The sequence below is a fragment of the Seriola aureovittata genome, chromosome 3 (assembly GCF_021018895.1).
Source record: "Seriola aureovittata isolate HTS-2021-v1 ecotype China chromosome 3, ASM2101889v1, whole genome shotgun sequence".
NCBI lineage: Eukaryota > Metazoa > Chordata > Actinopteri > Carangiformes > Carangidae > Seriola > Seriola aureovittata.
Window position 1 is genome coordinate 15,584,701 of NC_079366.1, and position 21,205 is coordinate 15,605,905.

The window sequence follows — 21,205 nt, forward strand, 5'->3', positions numbered from 1 at the left end:
CTTAGTTTTTGACAGTTCTCATTACTGTTCACAAAACATTTTAACTGATTAGCATATAGCAACAATAAATGTCTGTTTTTTCTGTACAATTCATTAGTCAGAGTCATTAGACTCTAAACTCCTGGTTCACTCACAGGTGATTCTAATCAGTTTGGCTGATTAGACCTTTTCTTAGGACTGTGTAGGTGTGTACAGTCTGAGCTTGATTGACATCTCCCTCACTCTCCTGTTTGCTTTGTTACACCTGAGAGGGCGGGACAAGTTAACACCTTTTATAGTTTATTATTAATTTAGTTGGTCTGATCACTAATCACTGTAAACACCTGTGTGTGCGCAGTAGACAGACATTTAAAAATCAGTGAGACACTTTTAACATCAAAACTTCAGTAAAAGAAAATAAAACATATGTGATCAATAAAAACATGACTAATATATTGAAACTTTGGATGACTGAATTAGTGTAACAGTATAACAAAAACATTTGAATAATGAAAATATTAGTCGTAGGTTGTTGGCAGTGAATTCTGCCAGGTATTTTAAAGTATGTGTTGCTGATTATTTGGATCTTATAAGCATGGGATACTTAATTGTTCAATTTAATTTCCAATGAATTCTTAATGTTGAGTTTTATTCCACTTAATTTAGAGTATAGCACTAAATTATTTAATAACTTCAAAAGCCATCTGTCTAAATTACGTGCCGTAGTGTGTGTGCCTGCTGGTGTGCCCTCTGCCTTCCCCTTTTCTTCAGCAGGTGACTCGGCATGGCTGAGCACTGTTCGGGACCTGGAGCACAAAGACTGAGGGAGGAGGCTTGGCCGGTACAGAGTGGGCTATTCGGCAGCTCTCTTAATAATTTCAATGGTCACTGTCAATCTGAACAAAGCTTTTCAATTAAGATGAAACATATCCACTATTCACTGCTCAAATTTAGGAAGGTCAGTTTGGCTCTAAAAACCCAGGATTGCTTGTCCTTGGTATCCTGGGTTTTCAGATCTGAATATTATATTTTGAATTTGACTGGGAGAATTTTAACAACTGTAATTTTGGACTTCACAAGTTTTTTCCATCTGAACTGAGTTTATTGAATTTGAGCAATTTGAATACCGATTTTGAATATTGGAAACTTGAACATCGTTTTTGTCTAAATTTATGAACTCTGACAATATAAACAGCATATACTGAAAAAAATTGCATAGCTTTAAATTGATTATTGAGTATTTTGAAGAGAGGAATTCAGACTACATAAATTCAGATAAGAAATATTTCAGTGCTCTAAATTCAGTGATATTGAACTTAAAACATGAATTCAGTAGTGATTAAATTAGGCACCCAGTTGCTTGTAAAAATGAAAATATGACCATTACTTTTTGCTTCCATGCACAATACTCCAGATTTTGTTTGACACATAACAGTTCATTACTTTTGGGATCAGTTTGATTAATCTAACTGTAAATGAGATTCACATTAACCAGTTTGTGATATGTATTGATTTATACCAGAAAATCCCTGGTCGTCCAGCTGTGTTGTCAATTAAGAAATGAGTTTAATGATACAAAAATATATCAAATATCAAACTCTCATTTCATTTTTGAAAATCTAGGATGCAGATGACATCATGCCTTCTCATTTCCAGTCTTTAAACATAAAAACATGCTCTGTCACACAATGGACAAATAACCAGCTGCTCTGGGAGGAGCAGGGAGAGGCAGAAGTGTGTGTCCCCCCCAGAGTGTGACCAGAGGCACTGTGCCTAGTGTCATGTCTGCATGTGTACTCTAACGCATGCACACAAACAACACTATTAATAGTTAGGTTATCATCATGGCAGTTGTCCATCATAAAAGTTAACCAAACACTGTTGTGGCATGGAGTCAGAAACTGGGAGGACAACAAGGAGACAGTGGGACTGGGGAATGTCAGTGATAACACTAATATCTTTGGCTCTCTTGGCTTTTTTACAGTAACACTTGAGCAGTCAGCATACTTCAGTGTACTTCTTTCCACTTACTGAAACGTGCTCAGGGTGTTTTATTGTTTAAAGACAAAAACTCAAATTTGAGTTGTCTCTAAAGTGCCTTTGACACATTTTTGTGATTTATGCAGCACCTACCTTTATAGCTCAGAGGCTATGGGAGGTCTCAGAGAGTATTGCAGTCATATCTGCATCATCATCATCCTCAGCTGCTGGTTTTTATTTCTCCTCTACTGAAGTATCAACTGTAACGCACAGTCCTCTGCCCAGCCTGATAAATCACATATCAAGCAACAACACTAAAAGTCTACAGCCGTGCCAGCAGCTCTGTGAGGCTTTACTTTAGCATGAAGAAGCCAGCATGCTAACGTTATTGCACTAATTCGCACTAGACACAAAAGAATTTCATTAGTTTTGGACTAAAGAAATTTTGACTGGATAAATGGATGGAAGTTTGTCTCCATGAATGTCTGTACAAAACCTGTTCCGAACCAGTGAGTAGATGCCGACATACTTCACTAAATAAGTGCAAACTTATGGCAGTCCCTTTTTGTTGAGATATTTCAGTCTGGACCGAGGCAATGCACCAACTGACTGACACTGCCGTCCTTAGAGCCCTGCCATGACTAGAAATTGCTGACATATACTCTCACGTGTGTATTTGCATCTTTTTTTATTCTCTTTAATATCATCAGTTGAATTTCTTTGTGACAGTTGAAGACATAACCTCAGGGCTAACCTCTCACCCCTGCTCTGGTTTCTCAGGGTCAACCTGAGGGGTCTACCGGATCTTTCGTGTATTTTTTGTGTGTTTTCTTTTTTTTATTGTTTTTTATTTTTACCTTTTCAAATATTTCCTTTTTACTTGTGAAACGCTGGATTCATTCTCCTGTAAAATACAGTCAAATGTACCAATGTGTGAAGGAAATGTCTCTGACTCATGCAGCCTGTGATGAGATCTCACTGGACAGATGTGGACATTAGTTTGCTCTCAGGGGTCACAAGTGCAGATTAACCTCACACTGAATGGCTTCATATAGGATTATAATATCACCAAAAAGATGTAGAAGTAGAGTTGAGGTTTAATTAAGGCATGATATATGTGCCCGGTGCAGAAATGAGATTTGACACTGACACCAGAGTAATGTGAGGGTGAGGAAAGAGAAGCAGGATTCATTTGTGAAAAGTGGGAGGGTTATTAGTTTGCAGGAAGTCGAAGCGAAGTAGTTAAGTCGCGGCTGTTGTGACTAAATACTGGCCGCTCTGCACCGTCACGTCAACATGGATTAGGTGACACTGTGTGTGAAGGTCGTTGGTGACATTGCTCTGGGTGAAACGTTCAAGTGAGAGTTTTTTGAAACGTGTCTGTGTCTGTGTGCATTTGTTTGTAAGAGTATGTGCGAGCATGAGTGTGTCCAGGCACATGATGTGAAGAGTTTTATTCTTGACCTGATTCCTATCTGGACTGCCTGACCCTCACAGTGTGCTGGACTGACTTTTGGACCTCATACAGTATCTTATCAAAGATGTCCTTCCTCTCATACTTTATTATTTTTAAAGCGTGACCAGCAGTTAGTTTCACTGATTTATAACTCCAGCCCCTTAGCATAGAGCGCACAGGAGGTGAGTAATGGGATAGGAATAGAAATGGAAATTCATAAAACTTGGAATGAAAAGAAGTAATGAGTAGAGTCAAGCAACAGAGAGTTTTATTGGTAATATATGATAAGGGTTTACAGTATGTTGACATTTACTTCCACACCATGTTACACAGCAGGAAACCTATATAATCTAAGACAAACTAGTACATTAACCCTGTAATAAAAGATACATTTATGAAGCTTCCTATGTTCTTTAAGATCTTCATCTCTATGATAACATATGGGGCTGTAAGTTATGCTGATGCTTTGTTAGATTTCTTAAATGATGATTCAAATAGAGGATTACACTTGTGTGGAACTTCTTGTCTGTCATCTGAGCCCAGCATGACTTGTGTGACATTAAGCTTCAGCCACTGAAGCCCAGCTCTTTGTAGTTGGCCTCAATGTCAGCAATGACAACGGCCATTACGTTCCTCATGGCCTGCTGCCCGGCTGGATCCAGTCCTGCCTTCTCCTCCATGACTTTAATAATGACCTCGGTAATCAGCTGCGGAGCAAAGGGAGAATAATTTCACAAACCGCTTTAAAATCAGGTTGGAGGATACAACAGATGCAACTTCTAGTTCAACAAAATATATATATGGGGGAAATCATTCCCTCATGTACAACAATCTCACCTTGAAGTTATTAATGCCGATCTTGTGCTTGTTGGCGTGGCTGTTGGCCAGAGGTTTGAGGATGGTAGCATGGTTGCCTTTGGCCTTCAGCAGCTCACCAAGTTTCTTTAGCACAGTGGCACCATGGGCAGCAATATCTTTGTTGCCAGCCATTTCACCCTTGGCAATGCCAGCAAACTTGGGGAACAGCTTCTGGGTGTCTGGGTGCTCTGTGAATAAACTGTGAAGAAAAGCAAATGAGAGGATTCTCCATTTGGTGATAATACACCATCAAGGCCGTAGCTAACACTGAGGACACTGAGGTCATTGGTTGGGTGGGGGTGGGGGGGTTGCAGTATTTTGAAAATCTTGAATACGGCTCTGTGAACCTGACCCTCCCTGACCGAGTAATCTTATCTTTTCAGAGCCACTCACCGGGTCAGAACCAGGTTCCCATGGGCGGAGTAGTCTGCCTCCACTGGACCCCAGTGCTTCAAAACCATGTCAAAGTCAGCCATGATCTGAGGACATGAAGAAAGGGGTCATAAAAAATATTGCAAAACACTGATTTCAGGAATCAAAAAAAAAAAACAGATTCTGAAAGAAAAACAGACTGAAATAAAAGAACAATCAGAGTCTCCTGATCACTTGAAGTTCATGTGAGTTACACAAACAGTGTTATCCTCGTGTTCCGGCATTGCATGTCTCCTGTTTGATATGATATACCAGCAGCCAAAAAACACTGCTTTCAAACGCAACTCATTACTAGAAAGAGGCAGATACATTACCTCATTTGCCCTCACCGAATCTGTAACATGGCCTCAGTGCAGCCCTGCATAATTTATATGAAGTGAAATCAGATGCGCTGTTTTTGTTGATGTTCTTAAACTGTCGCAGGGTAATAAAGAGCATGTAAACAACATCCTTTTTTCCATTTAAAACAGACATTTCACTCTGTGAGCACAACTATCCGGGTTTTTTTTTATTTCTGCTAGTATAATGGTTTTTAACAGCAGTGGATGGTTTGTTTTAATTCAGTGACTATTTTGATGTTTTGGAAGTGGTGTTGTTTTAATTTTATACATTAAATAAATATTATATATTATAAATATTAAATATATTCTTCACCAGGGTATTTCTCTGCATCCTGAATATGTGACAAACAACCTAAAATAGCATGTCTTGTTATTCTGAACTACCAAATTATGATCAAATTCTGCTTTAATCAACCTGTTATTGTAATTTCTACAAAATCAGCTTTATTCTCTGTCAGTATTCCCTAAATCAACACATTTTATCAATGAATGGGGATTATTTTAATATTCTGTAATGAAACTATAAAAAAAAACAGACAGTACCTACCTGCAAAGCAGTAAAATATCCTGTGTGATTATACCAAATTCTTCTTGGCCTGACTCTCCCCCCCCTAAAAGCTGACCTTTTATACTCCCTCCCTTTGTCCTCTCACCAAATCTTTCCAACCCTCCCATCCGGCTACCGCTCTCACCACACGTCTCTTAAAATGTTCACAACACCTCCAACCTTAATCTGGAAACTTTTGGTTCCACGCAAACATCATATCTGATATGATTATGTGGCACTTGGGGGCATCTATTTACCAGAAAGATATGCAAACAGACAAAGTGCAAAGTGAAATTATCATCCGTGTGTGTGTGTGTGTGTGTGTGTGTGTGAGATCAGAGTAGCTTGGTTTTAGGGTTTTTTTAGGGCCTACTGGTTTTACTTAAACACAGTAAAATATACTCAATTGGCACCAGTTCATTAAGTTAAGATGAAACTAATGCAGTCTAATACAACAGCCCTACAATAAATCCTACCTTCATGAAGGCTATAATATGTTAAGTGTGTGTTTCAGGGAGTTTAAGAGACTTAAAGGTCATTTTGGAGGCTGTCATTTGTGCTAAAGTTGCACTGTGCTGTGTTAAGGACATCAAAAGAGGTGTTCCTAATATTTTGAGTAAATCAGTTAATAATTGGTTTTAACTAGGTATAACAAAATGAAGATAAAAGAAATAATAAATTACTAAATTTTCTTAGTGTTTAGCTACAGTATATATTGCATAATGTTATTCGTTCACTATAGTTCCTCCATAGTTAACGCATAACACTCAGCATCGGCCATCACTGGACTGCTGTGTGTGCATACTGACAAGCCTCCAGTGGGAAGATAACATTTATATATTTCCTGCAGGGTTTTTTGGGGTTTTTTTATAGATAGAAAAGTAGTTGTGTGTACATCCACTCCCATATAGGTCAGGTGCAGGATAGCACCACCAGTAGAGGAAAAAGCACAAGGAATTATTGTTCACAAACTTATTTGGATTAACAGGCAACATTTATTTCATTAGAATAATTCACTCAGTATCGGCACTACCTGCCAGGGAGCGCTGTGTACATAAAAAACAAACAATAAGACGATTAAAACAGATGAAATAATAATAACCGTCTGCACAATTATGTGACGATGACAAATGTTCAACATGACAAAATCCAAGGTATACAGTACATAGGTACAGAACGGTCACAGAATCAAATCCCACAATAAATTATTGTCGTTACACATAGTTATCATGAAAATAACATTATGTGATGTCTATAAAATATATCTCAAGGATTATTTTAAAACATATAAAAAAGAGGTTTAAGAGGCACTACAGCAAAGCATGAAAACAATGTACAAAATAACTGGATTTTATTTTCACACACTGTGTAAACCTGCTGTAATTTTTTGTATAAAAAAATCAACATCTTCTTGAATCATGAGCTATGTACATAACATAAGTAATTCAGACATAAAATCACACAGGAACCTACACACGCCTCCTTCATACTCATCCCCTCCCATCAGGCTGCTGTTATAAAAACCAGGACAAACACATTTGTTTCACAATTGATAATTTAATTCAATTTTGTTCACTATAAGTTCCTATTGTGTTGCCATTGGTGACTTTAAGGTTTCCTCATCCTCAGTGCCTGTGATCAGTCCTCGTCATCCTCTTGCTGTTCTCTAGTTACATGCTGGTAATATCAGTTTCTGTGCAGATGACATGCAGATGTGTTTCTGTTTAGGAAACATCAGTCAGTTACACTAAATGACATTGTTGATGAGACAGTGTATAGGACTGATATCTTTTTAATTGTAACTTTTATTTATAGATGCAGGCCTATATATCAATTTTGATACATTTAATATATATAAAATGAAATGGTCAGAAATAACCACAAATAAACCCAACTTAAAACATATGATCATATTATAAGATCCAATGTATTAAATATTAAACCAGTGCCTCCCAACCTTTTTGACCTGTGACCTCTTAAAAAAATCTGTGATTGGAGCTTCGTCACGTTTCTGATGTTTATGAGTTGTTAGCACTAATGTAATATTATCTAACATTTCACAAGAAAAGCAAAGATTAAAGTCAAGTGTGAAAAATAAAAACATGCTAGTATTAGTTAAAACTACCTCTTTTGAATGGTTGGACAAAAATCCTCCTCCACCAGACAGTTGACAACCCCACATCCTTTTTTCCCTCTTTATTTATTTAGAGTTATTTAACTATTATATGCATCTTTGAGGACTCTCTCAGTCCTTTGTGAATGCACGTTAATGCTCTCTGGCATATCTAAGGGGACAGCTAATGAGCCGGATGGTGCACCGCTAATGTATGAACATTGATTTAATTTGTTTGTGTTTGTAAGTGAAGCTTTATTTATACAGCACTTTTCAAAGTAAAACTTACAAAGTGCTTCACATTAAAAGCATGATGACATGATGACTATACAAAAGAGAAATAGAAACGACAAAATTAATTTTACAAAACAACTAATAGCTGTTTAAAGAGGCCAGGGATTATAAGTGAGTTTGTAATTGCTCTTGGATCCGAACAAAACCAATTAAAACCATGGCTCCTCCTGGATCTGCTACAACAGCAAAATGCTTTGTTATCATTATGTAATATATAATAATATAAAAATCACAAGGCACATTGTACTGCACAGCCACTACTTTTATTTTTTATGCTTTAAAAACATTTCACAAATATTTCACTTAAGTAGGGTTAAAATGCAGTACTTTTACTTTTAATGAAGTATTTTTACAGTGTGGTTTTGCTGCTTTACTTCAGCAGAGCAGTATTTTACAGTGTTTGTTTGTGCACACTTCACTGACCACTGTGCCCTCTGCTGGTTAACTCTTATCATCACAATAGGTAAAAGGTTAGTCCCTCCTCCTCTGAGCGTTGATTGGTCCTGACTGCAGCTGTCCAACTGACCGCTTAGCCAATAGCGTCTTCAGTCTGCGGCACGTGGTTTTGAAACAACCGGAAAACAATGTTAGTTTCTAAAGCCTGGAGAGGTTATACTTCGCAGTTTTCCCTTTTTGCTGCCAAAATACTGACATAATTGCTTTAAAAACAATATAATTCATAGGTTTTAAATACATTGACCGTTCAGCAGAGTTGTTCTCCAAGATGATGCAGGCTTTGAAAGGCGTCAGACACCTGAAATCCAGTACAATGAAACAAGCAGGTAAGTGTGAGGAAACACTGCTTCATAGTCGTTTAATAGAAGAGAAAGAAGTGAAGTGAATCGTCTTGACACGTCAGTCAGAACTAGAGATGTTGCTCCTAGTTTTAATAAGATTGAAGCTCTTTACTGGACACAACAATAACACAGGACATATAGTGAATACAGAGATAATTAAATGTGGACAAAGACCTTATGTCTACACAGAGTGTATCTTTTCATATAGTGTTTATTAAGATAATGAGAAACTGTTACATGGATTTAAATAACTTAAAAAGGCAGGTAAAAGGAATTTGACACTACTGTTTTTAAATTTATGTATGTAGCACTTTGCTTGCAAAATAGTCAGGATGATTAAAAGCCAAGAATCTGCATTTGTGTTTCTTGTGTTCTGCAAGACAATCAACAACCTTGATATTCCTGAAGCAAACATCTGTTGGTCCCAGCTTCTCAAATGTGAAGATCTGCTGCATTAATCTGTCTCATGTCAGTGTAAATTGAATATTTTGGGGGTTTGAATGAACAAAACAAGCAATCTAAGGAGACACTCTCAACTTTTAATGGGGACTTTTCACTATTTTATGACATTTTAGGGACACGACAATTACTCATTTGTTTGAGAAAGTTATCATCAGATCTCCAGAGCCCAAGGTGACATTGGCATGTAATCTACATGTTTTGTCTGACCAACAATCCAAAACTCAAAGATATTCAGCTCATAAAGGTGGAAAACAGAAAATACAGCAATTTTTTTAATAAAGGATTTTAACAATTAAAATGTTGTTGGTTCATTTTCTGTCAATCAACTAATATGTTAGTCATCTAATTATTTAAACAGTAACAACATTGTGCCCAGAAACCTCTTTTCTTTAGGAGTGAATAAACCTTTCTGTTAATATTACTAGTAAGACAAAAACTAATACTGGCTCCAGCCTTTTGTGAGTATTACTACATCAGTGTGTGTTTTGTGTCCAGTCTCAGAGCTCTGTGTTCCAGTCCCATGGGGAGAGATCAGAGGAAAAGTCTGGGGTCCTGATCATGGTCGTCCTGTGCTGTGCGTTCATGGCTGGGCTGACAACTGTGGTACATTCAACACCCTCATTCCCCTGCTGCCCAAAGGTAATTAATGTTGTTGTGCTAAGCCATCACCAGCACCCCAGTTTTAACATCTCCTACTTGCATTATACCCTTAAGTTTTGCTACAAGCCTCCTTGATCTCAGCAGGTATAAATCTAACCTGTGGAAAGTTAGATTTGAAGCTTTAAAACTTGACTGGAAGAGCGCTGTCAAACTCTTGCTCACTGCCGCTGAAACTGGTGGTTGAACGTTTCTTCACTTTCAGCTTTAATTTATGTGTACACGTAGTATACATCAACATGCTCATAAAAACGAGGGCTATGAGTTGTACTTTTTCATTCTTCATGCCTCGCTCACAACTTGGTGCTTTTAGAAGTAAATCCAGCTCACGCACAGTGATGGTGTTTGGTTCATTAGAACCTCTGCTTCGCATCCAAAAGGCCGGGAGTTTGAACCCTTCCCTGGCTTGCATGCATGTTGTTTGAAAATGATATTTCTTCCACTGCCCTTTAATAAGACAATGACATTACAATCATAGCTGGTTAAGCAGGGAATTTTTTTTTGGTTCTGTGATGTGCATTAATGAAGATAGTGTCTAAAGTTTTACTTCAGAAAGTTTCAAGTTTTTTTTTTTGTTTAAAATAGTCACAGTGAGACTCTGTCCTTCCTCTCAGACTGCAGGTATGTGGCGGTCGACCTGGCAGGTCATGGTCGCTCGTCACACCGTCCCCCTGGAATTTTCTACACCTTTCCCTCGTATGTGATGGATGTGCGCAGAGTCGTTGACGGTGTGTGAGTTCAAGAAGCTGCATGTTCAGCCGCTCGTTCAAATCAAACATTTAAGTTAGTTTTTATCTCATGAGAAATTAAACAGTAATGTGGCATGGACAAACTCTTTACACACGTTTTTTTGGTCCAAATTAATGATTATAAGCAAAAATGATCGTTTATTGAATAGTCATTTGATTAAGACTGAAAGTTGACTCTTGACCTTTTAAGACAAAAAAAAAAAAATCCAAATGCTTGGCCTTTCTGGAACTCTCAACCACATCAGTGTTTTCAGTAGATGACAGAGATGATTAAGGAAACAAATCTATGTCCACAGTGACAAATACATCCCCGGAGGATGGAGCATCGATTTGACATTGCAATATATATTAATATAGAAAACCCAGGTCATCTGTGTGGCAGTGATGTTGTCTTTCCACTTAAAAACAGTCTTAGTTTTCTGTGATGAGATACTGAACCTGCTTGATGATCTGTGAAATTAACTCCCACAGCTCTGCAGTGGAGCAAATTCTCCATCATAGGCCACAGTATGGGTGAGTGCAGCTGTGTGGCAGAATTAGCGCAATGATTATCTCTGAGGTATGTTATATTTACACATCCACGTTCTTCTTTTATTTCAGGTGGGAATGTTGCTGGACTGGTAAGTGACAGTTTTAAAACAGTTTTCACGTAGTATACAGAGACTGTTTTGAGTCACTGCATCGTATCTGTTTTCCGCAGTTCAGCGCTGTGTATCCTGAGATGGTGGATGCTGTCGTACTTCTGGACTCCTACGGATTTTTACCCACAGATCTGGTACTTTAACAGATTTTATCCCCCAGACTCGTCACTACAGTGGCTTAGTCTCAAACTATGAGCCTGCTAGATCATTTCACAAGGTGTCTCGCATGTTTCCGAATTTATTGCTTTATTAATTTATTAATATTATTTTTTGGTACACAACTTTTAAAAAAAAATGTTTCCCATTTAAACTTGACCCCAGACTTCTATCCTAGAGGTTGTCATAAGCACAAAAGTGAGCTGCTTATTTCACCTTTAACATTAACTGCACAACTTGTCAACATATGTTTTAGCTTTAAGCAACAGCACTCTGTTTTCCCACGGTACACCTGACACCAAAATGTCTCTTTCCAAACTTTAAGGAAAAGTTCACCTGGGGGACAGACAGTTTCAAGAGAGGTGGATGATTTATTTATTTATTCGTTTATTTATTCATTAAGTTCACTGTGACTGTGTCAAAGCTGCTGTTCTCCTGCAATACTGAAACCTCTCATCTGAACACACGGAGCAGTAGGTGCGAGCTAGAGGATATGGAAGGACGAGTTGCTCAGCTTCAGAGTGCATATTGTTTAATTTTGCTGATGAAAAAAATGCATTGGAGGTTTTTTTCCCCACTGACTGTTCAAGCGAGACCCCCTGGGAGAGAACAGCCTCTCTAGCGGCCTTAAATTTGAGACTGATTTCCACTAAAAGGCTGTAAGCATTCATATGATACTATTGCGTTACTCCTCTCCATAATCTGTCAAAGTGCTCTGCTGTACAATCCCCTCCTGTCAGTAGTTTTGAAGTGCTTCCCTCATCGTTTATGTCTGTTTTCTTGCAGAAAGAAATGCCTAAAGTGATAAGGCAGGGGATGGATGAGATGCTTCAGTTTGAAAAAAAGACAGAAGAGAAAAAGAGTAGAGTTTATTCTTATGAGAAGGCAGCTGAGAGGTATCACACCTTCCTATTTATGGTCTTTTAAAGAGACTGCTGAAAACCCACTCATCCAGTAACTTTGTTTGTACAACTGTTGTTTAGAAGAGTATTTTATTTCTTTCAGGCTTTCGGCTGTAAACCCGACTCTGTCTGAACAGTCTGTGCACATCCTTTTAGAGCGAGGTCTAGTTCAAGTTGAAGGAGGTACGTCTTTATCTTCCCTGCTTTGATGTTTGTTGTGCGTGTTCCTCTTAGAAAAACATGAGTTTGTTCTCTGAATAGTTTCACTGCGTTTTTCCTCTTATGCCGGAGATATAATGCGTTTTTTTTCTCTTGCAGGCGTTGTGTTCTCTCGAGACTTTCGTATTAATCTGGTAGGTTACTGCTGAACCGCACCAGCTCATCACTTTACCTTGTTACCTCTCCCAGAGGTGCCGTATAAAGGTACAGTGTGTTTTTTATTTTGTGATTTCAGAAAAACATAGTGCGCATCAGTTTGGAGCAGAGTCTGGAGATGCAGTCGAGGATAAAAGCCTCCATCCTAGTTGTTCTGTAAGATATTACTCCACCGCACAATTTCCATATGACATGTACCAAACTGACTACAATACAGCATTGTGCCCAAACTAAACATAAATACAATCGTGTTCTTCTTTTTTACAGAGCAGAAGGCGGCTTTGAGAAAATATTTGCTGAACCAGATCAAAAGAAATTTACATCAGCACTTCTCCAGGCCTATAGGGACAGAAATGTGAGTGGATTTTTCTAGTAAAGTGGGTGCACTTTCATGGCCGTGTTTATTTTTAGCTGTTAAGCCTGTGTGTAATTGTGCCTAGTAGACAGAGAGACTGACAGTCAGCTGCAGAGATGCAAAAGTAGCAGCGCAGTGCAAGCTCAGTGTCTCAGAGGCAGCAGAATTTTTTTATAGCTTTGAACACTGTGAACACTGATATACAGTACATACTTGGTCAAGTGCTACGGATGAGAGAGAGAGAGAGAGAGAGAGAACAGAGGATGAGCATCAAGGAAACGTCTCTGATAATGTCTCTTTCCAAGTTAGCTGCTGATGGAAAGAGAAAGGTTGGCATGTCAGAATATTAATTATTTTTCAAGTGGCTATAATCAGTGTTTCTGTAATAAGACTGTATCAAATCACAAAATGATGTGAAAACTGTGACAGTGTGGAAAGGGGTCACTTATGGTGACGAACCTGCAGAGAATTATCGCCTCAATTTTCAGCTCCCCTAGGTTTTACAGAGATTTATAGTGATTGTTTGGCCCGTCAGCACACAACTCTACTGTTCTGCTTCACGCTCACTGCTCTCACTGTTGTTTTTGGCCACAGCAAGCAGCTGTTTTCAGAGAAAAAGCTCTAAAACCCCATTGAACAGTACCTGCTCAGCTCCTAACAGAGACAGTTGGCCCCTCGCTGGTGAACGTAACGGAGCATTTAGCAGCTAAAGAGACGGAGTTGACTTACATTCACCAGGTGGCCAGAACCATGACCCCAAATAAATCCTAATGTTGCTCCATAACTGCTTGATGTGTTAACAAGTTCATCATATCAGCTAAAAAGGGGATATGTCAATGTTGTGTTCACACAAAAAAAAAAAAAAACTGCAGGTTTAAAATTATGTGATTGTCTGTTTGCGTTTCTTTCAGAACACAGTGGTGACAGTACCAGGCGACCACCACGTCCATCTGAATAATCCTGAAGCTGTGGCGCCACTTGTGTCGGACTTCCTGCAAACCAAAGTGTTGACACAGTCAGACAGCCTGATAGATGTGCCGGCCTCTAAGATATAGCAGACACACAAAAGCAACTATTTTTCCAGTACACACTCTCACACTCAGAATCAGCAGTGTAACATAAATTAACAACTTTTTAAAAATATATTATGGACGGTTGTAAATCGTTTTATTTATACTGTTCTGTTTACTCTCACCTTGGTGCTTTAACAACATTCAACCAGCTGCCTTAGCATCAGCTAGTGATGTTATTTCTGGTGGGCTCCTGAATTATTTACAGTATTTATATATATATATATTAATGTGTGCTGTTGTAGATTTGAGTGACAGTGGCCTCGTGAACAATATCAGTCACGTATCACACCAAGCTGCTGTTCTTTAACTCCAGCTGGGCTAAAGGAGGGGTGTTAAGTGAGATGAAGAAACAGAGAAAGAAAGCGCAGCCTTACTGATCAAGTGAATAGTTCTCATTCATAACAGGTTCAATCAATTCTTCGTATCGTTCTCTTCCAGGCTTTTATGCAATATAGTGTGTTTATTGTGTGTATTTAAACAGTAAAATGACACTCCTCTAACACATCGTCTGCATTTTGAAAGTAAGAGTTCAGAGCTTTCAGCGGCACCTCTGTTCATCTGTCTGCCCGGTTATCATGGAGCAGCTTGGTGCAAGACTTTCATGAGTGAACGTTAATGTGTTAACAGGTGGTTAACACATGAACCAGTCACAGTTACTGGACAGCCAAATCAAGACCATTTACATCCAGTGCCACAGATTTAAGCTAATGTTCCCAAGGTGAAGAACATTTGGTGCCAATCCAGAAGTACAGTTTAGGATGTGCTAGATGTCGTAACTTTTGGCAGTTGTCTTTCATAAACTTGGATGTGTCGTGTTGGACAAGTGGAAACTCAGAAAAAAGTCACTAAAGCCATTTGGATTCATCCTCTTTATTCGCACACCAAGGCAGTATCAAAGAACTCTCTATTGAGTTTTATTTTAATGCAATTCAGAAAAAGTCAGAAGTTCTGTTTTTAAGAAATGTCAAAGTGCTTCACATAGAAGAAATGACCAGAATGGCGAGTGAACTCATTGTTTGTCTGTATGGATGTTTTCCAGCTGCCTGACAGGTCTGCTGGTACTTTAGCAGACAGCGGTTTTATTACCTTGGATGTGTTGTCTTTGAGGAGTGTTTGAAATGCACTGTGGCAGGTCAGATGTCTTAGAAGTCTGACGCCCGATGTAAATATTTCAGCAGATGTACACTTTCTCTGAATGGTGTGTCCTCATGTTTAATCTCAAAGGTTAGTGGAAAGGTACAAAGGAAAAATGTGTGCCTGAGAGTCACAGTGAGAGCAGAGGATGAATCTGGATGCAACAAGTACTGTAACACAATAACTGCAATACAAATAACCAACATCATCTACTGTTTGAATGATTTTTTTTCCTCTGTCATAACTTTAAAAGTGTTTTAACATCTTAAAGTATTTGTATGACTCTCTGTTATAAATATTGATCCATAAAAATTGACGGATATTTCAGACTCTTCCTTTGTTCAGTAAAATGTCAGAAAGACCTTCAACACAATGATTCATCCAGCTACACGATTCTTCTGTTTATCTAATGTAATGTTTAGTTTAAGTGACCAGATGAAGTTGAATGTTTGAAGTGCAGCAGAACTACAGCAGAACAAGTCCTGCCATACTTCTAAACTAACCTGTGTCCCACAAGCCTTTGAAAGTTTCTTTCAGCAGTCTTTACAGGAAGCTGAAACAGATTTGTGCAAAAAGATAAATGTAGTGCAGTTAAAAAATACAATATTCAAAAGTAGTGGGATATAAGCAGGCCTATAAAGCAGTAGAAAATGGAAATAATTAAAGACTAGTAGTTTTGATAGATGAAATCTCTCCATAAAAAACAAAACAAAAACAACTTTACGTACACTGTGGAACAGAGGATAGTAAGGTACAAGCCCACGCATTACGTCCAATTAGCAGCCACAGGTGAGAGAATATTGTATCAACCGTTCCCATGGCAGCGGCCGCCTGCGAGACCTCACTGAGGGAAAATGCAGAGCGCGCCAAGGCCCACCCAGTGAGGACTGGTACTGCTGCAGCCACCAGAGATGACGGAAGTCAGACCTATGAAGTTTTACGGCATTTTAATGCAAAGTTAACGCAACGTGAAACACTGTTCAACACCAGCTGCGATGGCTGAAGAGGGTAAGAAAGACAAACTGTGGACGTTTTAACAATCTGTCAACTGTAGGCAGAGATATCACCTGCAGGAGTGAAGTCACTGATGCGAGATTTAAACTATAGGCAGATATAACACAAAGCGTTTTGATGTGGGCTGGACATGCAGCAGTGAATAACATTTTCCAGCTGTTTTTCCTCACTTTTATCTCTTGTCTCAGCTGCAGGATTTGTTAAGAATTAAGTTCATTGCAGTAAACATGCAGGCTAATCACTTTGACAAGTGATTTTTTTTTAACTTGAGAAATAAACAGAATTATTAGACATGGAATTAAGATACAGTTAAACAAGCAGGTAGTATTTCTGATTATCTAAGGTGTACAAGATGAGAACTTTTGACACTTCGCCCACTGTCAGGATTCTTGGATGTAGTGATTTTGTGTTTATCACGCAAATGATTTGTTGTATTTATATGGCGTTTATAGCCTCTGACTGTGTGTAATAGAATGATTGTAGTCTAATGTAATCCTTGTGTTTGAGCGACAGACTGACGGCTGAGCTGTGCTGTGTTGTGTTTTGTTTTGTGTCCAGTCTCAGAGCTCTGTGTTCCAGTCCCATGGGGAGAGATCAGAGGTAAAGTCTGGGGTCCTGATCATGGTCGCCCTGTGCTGTGCCTGCACGGCTGGGCTGACAACTGTGGCACATTCAACACCCTCATCCCCCTTCTACCCAAAGGTGAGCCATGACGGACCACAGGAGAGTAATCAAACTTCTATTGAACAAAATTGGGAAAAGCTTCTTATTATGGATCCATAATTTCCATTTCCTGATAACTTTCCAGGACATTTCCTGCAAAGAGTTACATATGTAATTTGGTAGTTATGAAATGTAGGCAGCTGATGAATTTGATGGCTGAAATGATTAGATTCTTAATAGTTGATTAAAAGAACAAAATGGATGAAAAAAAAGCAAGCTTCAGCAATTGATTATTTCTATCAATCTATTAATTCAAATTATAATTGAATTAATCTTTCTGTAATTTTTTCAGTGAATAATGTGAAACATTTGCTCACACATGTCTTACACTGTGTTGTATATCATTGTAAATTTAACATCTTAGGGTTTTATCCCACTGATCAAACTAATTTTTTAAAGACATCACCTAAGGTGCTGAAACTGTGTATTTTCACTATTTCCTGATATTTATAGACCAAATAATTACAAGAGTCATCATACAAATAATCTACAAATTAAGCGATTAAGCAATAATGAGAATAATCATTAGTTGTTGCCCGAATTCATTTCAGTTAACTGTTAACGTTTCCTCCTGCATTCACTCTGTGTGTAGGTGCACAGTTATGCAACGAGCTAAACACACTTCCAATAAAGGGTTAAGACTTTGAAAAACAAATATCCACGGCTGTGATTACAAAACAGAAAACGATGTGAGTCCATAAACAAAAGTTAGACCAAAGGTGGTGTAAATATGAGTCAGTGTTGTGATGCGTCTATGAGCTGTGTTTGGGATCAGGAAGTGCGGCGTGTCACAGAGTGTTTTCCACGTGTGTTCCCCCGGTCCTTCCTCCCAGAGTGCAGGTATGTGGCGGTGGACCTGGCAGGTCACGGTCGGTCATCTCATCGTCCTCCTGGAGCTTTCTACTGCGCTCCTGCATATGTGGCGGATGTACGCAGAGTTGCTGACGGTGTGTGAGTAGTTGGAAGGTTGGAAAATATTTCTTAGCCAAACATCATTGTAGGTTTTAATATGAAGTTGTTCCTATTTGTGACTATGATAAAACCTATGAGACACTGAACCTGCCTGGTTGATGATGTGTGAAATTAACTCCTGCAGCTCTGGGGCTGAAGAAATTCTCCATCATAGGCCACAGTATGGGTGAGTGCACCATCACAGCAGAATTAATCTTAATGTGTGCTGTATATTTTGCTGTGTTACAAAATAATTTAAAGCATAAATCACATAGAGCCTCCTCATATTTACAGGTGCTGACATTGCTGGAATGGTAAGTGACCGTGTCTCCTCTGAGGCTGATGCGTATTTCATCTCCTCCGTATTTTCACTCAGTCTACAGAGACTGTTTTGCTGTGTTTTCTCTTGTGGTGTCATCGTATGGTTTTTACTATGTTTCCCACAGTTCAGTGCTCTGTATCCTGAGATGGTGGATGCTCTCGTGCTGCTGGACGCTTACGGATTCTTCCCAACAGATTCGGTACTATATCAGTTTTTAGCACCAAGTCTCTGAAACCTACTTGCAGAGCTTTAATGTGTCTGTGTGGTTCAGTGCCATGCAGGAGCCAGGATTTTAGAAATACTAAAGTCATGAGTCGGAGTCCTCCCAACGTACCCTGCCCCCTCCGTTAGATTAATCTGACTGGATGCCAAAAGAAAATCTTCAAAAATTATATATTTTTTTATTTTTTATTTTAACTGTTCCACATCATCGTCTGTACATTTTATCTCCCAAAATTGAGGTCAAAGTGTTGTTCTCAGGAAGGAAATGCCGATGGCAATGATTTTTTTTTCGGGTTAGATTTATTTATATTGTTGGCTGTAAGTACTCAAATTACATAAACTGAATATAAAAATCCTACAATCAGGCACTTTAACACTTTAATGCACAGTAAATGTAATTTCTATATTCCAATCCTCCAGGTTGCTAAATCTCCCAATCCCCAGAAAAAAGTACCGATGATGTTACCAGTGTCTTCAGTGGCACCTGCAGCCCTGGTTAAATGTTAGTACAGAAATCACATGTTTTAATTGAAAATTAGATACTGTGCTCATTATAATGTATCAGCAGGGTTTTTTTAATTACAACCTGAAGCTTTCGAGGAAATAACTTTAAATTGTGTTCATTAAATAATCCTCCTTCAAGTGATGAAAATGGCTCTTGCAGTATTATTGTATTGTGCCTCAGTTATCTTTCATTTCTCTACTTTTTCCTGCAGAAAGAAGTTTCCAAAGTGATGAGGCAGGGGATGGATGAGATGATCCAGTTTGAAAAAAAGTCAGAAGAAAAGAAAAGAGTTTACACTTATGAGAAGGTGGTTGAGAGGTATTATATTATTTCAGTTGTCGGTCATTTTAAAAGGACTAGTCGACTTCTAGTGGCTTTGTCTGTGTGCTCAGCTGTTGGCCAAGATATTTCATGTCTTTCAGGCTGTTGACTGCAAACCCGACTCTGTCTGAACAGTCTGTGCGCATCCTGTTAGAGCGAGGTCTAGTTCAAGTCGAAGGAGGTACGTCTTTATCTTCCTCTTCTCCTCTCAGTGAGGAATAATCTCACTTTGCTTCCTCTCATCTGCTGGCAGCTGAATGTGTTTCTCTTCAGCAGGATTTGTGTTCTCCAGAGACCTGAGAGTTAATTTTGTAAGTCCCTTTTAACCTCCCAAGCCCTCCACCACACTCACCACCTCCTCTCTCATTCATTACACCAGAGGTTTAGCATTCAGCCCGCTGAACACATGAGCTGTGCGTTTCATTTTATGTTTTGCAGAAAAACATGCTGCGCCTCAGTTTGGAGCAGAGTCTGGAGATGCAGTCGCGGATTCAAGCCTCTGTCCTAGTTGTTCTGTAAGACGTTGACCTGTGTATTAACAAGTCACATATCGCTGTCTGTATCATATCTATATCATAGCTGTCTATCAATAACACATGTAGCCTTCATCATTCAGTGTATGGTCTCTTCTCACATTGAACTAAAAGTGTTCAAACTCTCTTTTTTCCAGAGCAGAAGACGGCTTTGATAGAATATTTTCTGAACCAGGGAGATTCACTTCAGCAATCCTCCAGTCCTTCCAGGACAGAAATGTAAGTTTGTATCTAAATTCAATAAAGACTTTTGAGTTGTCTTTTTGTTTCACTATGTCCAGTTAATATGTGTTTCTACTTTTTCTCAGCACAAGGTGGTGATAGTCCCAGGCGATCATCACGTCCATCTGAATAAACCTGAAGTCGTGGCTCCGTTTGTGTCCAACTTCCTGCGAACTAAAGCACTGTCAGTATCAACCAAGCAGCACAAGTTATAAGCTACAGACATTTCCTAACACACTTTAGATCACAGTTAGGTCTGTAGGTTTGTTTATAAGATCAACCTGGCTGACAACGGCATTAAAGCTCCCATGAAGTGCCATCATTGCTTGTTTATTTTACAACTTTATTAACAAATCAATACAGAGGAATGACAGACACACTTCTGCACCTACGTAGCAGTTTTATTTTGTGCTAAGTTAACCAGTTGCCAGCTGTAGTTTTATGTTTACTGTAAAATCATCTCGTCTACCTCTTGGCCAGAAAGCAAATAAAGCATCTTTCCCAAAATGTCGACTTTGAACTCTCTACTTTGATCGATGCAGCATTTGTTTTTAATTTAAACTTTATTTCTAATATGACTCAACTTTCAAAGGTATGAAAAACTTTGTGGAGAAAAGTGACACGAACAACCACAGCTCCATCTCTGTAGCTTGTCTGTCTAGGAAACATCCTGCGATCACCAGGTAACGTTCAGTCTGGCCTTAGAGCTTTTCACATCACCGGCTGGAAATGAAACACTGTGCCATGGACGTTACATCAGACCACACTGTGATGCATCCTCATCAGTCTCTCAGAGGCCTCTGACGCACTTGATCCCTCCTTACTTCTGTCCAGATTATCTCAGATTCTGCTGTTGGCTGATGGTTTCATAGCAGAACTCAGAAGTAATTCGTGTTAAAATCCAGGTTCTCAGTCTCCCACATTTAGATTTTAATTTTACTGTATTTTTACTGCAGTGTTCACATTAACACCCATGCTTTAAATGTATTAAAACAGTCAGCTTTGCGTCTTTTATGGTGGACGGGTTGATAATTAAAAGCTTTTTGGTGAATTCATGTGATCGGTGGATGCTTTGAGCGACAGAGACACTG

General features: G+C 38.8%; 3 protein-coding genes across 5 annotated transcripts; 2 read left to right on the forward strand and 1 right to left on the reverse strand.

Moving 5' to 3' along the window:
* Window positions 1-3,661: 3,661 nt before the first annotated feature.
* Window positions 3,662-5,666, reverse strand: mb (myoglobin). Its single transcript, XM_056372056.1, has 4 exons — window positions 5,594-5,666; window positions 4,667-4,752; window positions 4,253-4,472; window positions 3,662-4,122 (listed from the first exon to the last, which is right to left on the reverse strand). The coding sequence occupies exons 2-4, from the start codon at window positions 4,747-4,749 to the stop codon at window positions 3,982-3,984; spliced, it is 444 nt and encodes a 147-aa protein (XP_056228031.1). The 5' UTR covers window positions 4,750-4,752; window positions 5,594-5,666; the 3' UTR covers window positions 3,662-3,981.
* A 2,903-nt stretch (window positions 5,667-8,569) lies between these two features.
* LOC130167035 (serine hydrolase-like protein) lies at window positions 8,570-15,617 on the forward strand. Its single transcript, XM_056372975.1, has 12 exons — window positions 8,570-8,782; window positions 9,755-9,898; window positions 10,531-10,644; window positions 11,137-11,178; window positions 11,266-11,285; window positions 11,366-11,440; window positions 12,249-12,358; window positions 12,468-12,547; window positions 12,683-12,717; window positions 12,819-12,895; window positions 13,007-13,094; window positions 14,006-15,617. The coding sequence occupies exons 1-12, from the start codon at window positions 8,725-8,727 to the stop codon at window positions 14,147-14,149; spliced, it is 987 nt and encodes a 328-aa protein (XP_056228950.1). The 5' UTR covers window positions 8,570-8,724; the 3' UTR covers window positions 14,150-15,617.
* Window positions 15,618-16,171: 554 nt separating this feature from the next.
* LOC130166379 (serine hydrolase-like protein) lies at window positions 16,172-20,625 on the forward strand. Of its 3 annotated transcripts, none has more exons than XM_056371950.1 (12): window positions 16,172-16,309; window positions 16,874-17,017; window positions 17,872-17,989; window positions 18,135-18,176; window positions 18,284-18,303; window positions 18,436-18,510; window positions 19,250-19,356; window positions 19,461-19,540; window positions 19,633-19,670; window positions 19,798-19,874; window positions 20,030-20,111; window positions 20,201-20,625. In XM_056371950.1, the coding sequence occupies exons 2-12, from the start codon at window positions 16,937-16,939 to the stop codon at window positions 20,327-20,329; spliced, it is 849 nt and encodes a 282-aa protein (XP_056227925.1). In that variant the 5' UTR covers window positions 16,172-16,309; window positions 16,874-16,936; the 3' UTR covers window positions 20,330-20,625. The 3 variants fall into 3 exon arrangements, with proteins under 3 accessions (XP_056227925.1, XP_056227923.1, XP_056227924.1); XM_056371948.1 differs by having other exon boundaries at window positions 16,173-16,309; window positions 17,872-17,985; XM_056371949.1 differs by having other exon boundaries at window positions 16,173-16,309; window positions 17,872-17,985; window positions 19,636-19,670.
* Window positions 20,626-21,205: the final 580 nt, after the last annotated feature.

What these genes read in the sequence shown, in the direction of transcription:
- mb (XM_056372056.1), bottom strand. Translation starts at nt 4,749, where the DNA reads ATGGCTGACTTTGACATGGTTTTGAAGCACTGGGGTCCAGTGGAGGCA. An exon ending in GGGAACCTGGTTCTGACCCG is followed by an intron (nt 4,473 to 4,666) that starts GTGAGTGGCTCT and finishes TTTTCTTCACAG; the next exon opens with TTTATTCACAGAGCACCCAG. An exon ending in TCGGCATTAATAACTTCAAG is followed by an intron (nt 4,123 to 4,252) that starts GTGAGATTGTTG and finishes TTTGCTCCGCAG; the next exon opens with CTGATTACCGAGGTCATTAT.
- LOC130167035 (XM_056372975.1), top strand. Translation starts at nt 8,725, where the DNA reads ATGATGCAGGCTTTGAAAGGCGTCAGACACCTGAAATCCAGTACAATG. An exon ending in CATCATAGGCCACAGTATGG is followed by an intron (nt 11,179 to 11,265) that starts GTGAGTGCAGCT and finishes CTTTTATTTCAG; the next exon opens with GTGGGAATGTTGCTGGACTG. An exon ending in GATTTTTACCCACAGATCTG is followed by an intron (nt 11,441 to 12,248) that starts GTACTTTAACAG and finishes GTTTTCTTGCAG; the next exon opens with AAAGAAATGCCTAAAGTGAT.
- LOC130166379 (XM_056371948.1), top strand. An exon ending in TATGAGAAGGTGGTTGAGAG is followed by an intron (nt 19,357 to 19,460) that starts GTATTATATTAT and finishes CATGTCTTTCAG; the next exon opens with GCTGTTGACTGCAAACCCGA. An exon ending in AGTCCTTCCAGGACAGAAAT is followed by an intron (nt 20,112 to 20,200) that starts GTAAGTTTGTAT and finishes ACTTTTTCTCAG; the next exon opens with CACAAGGTGGTGATAGTCCC.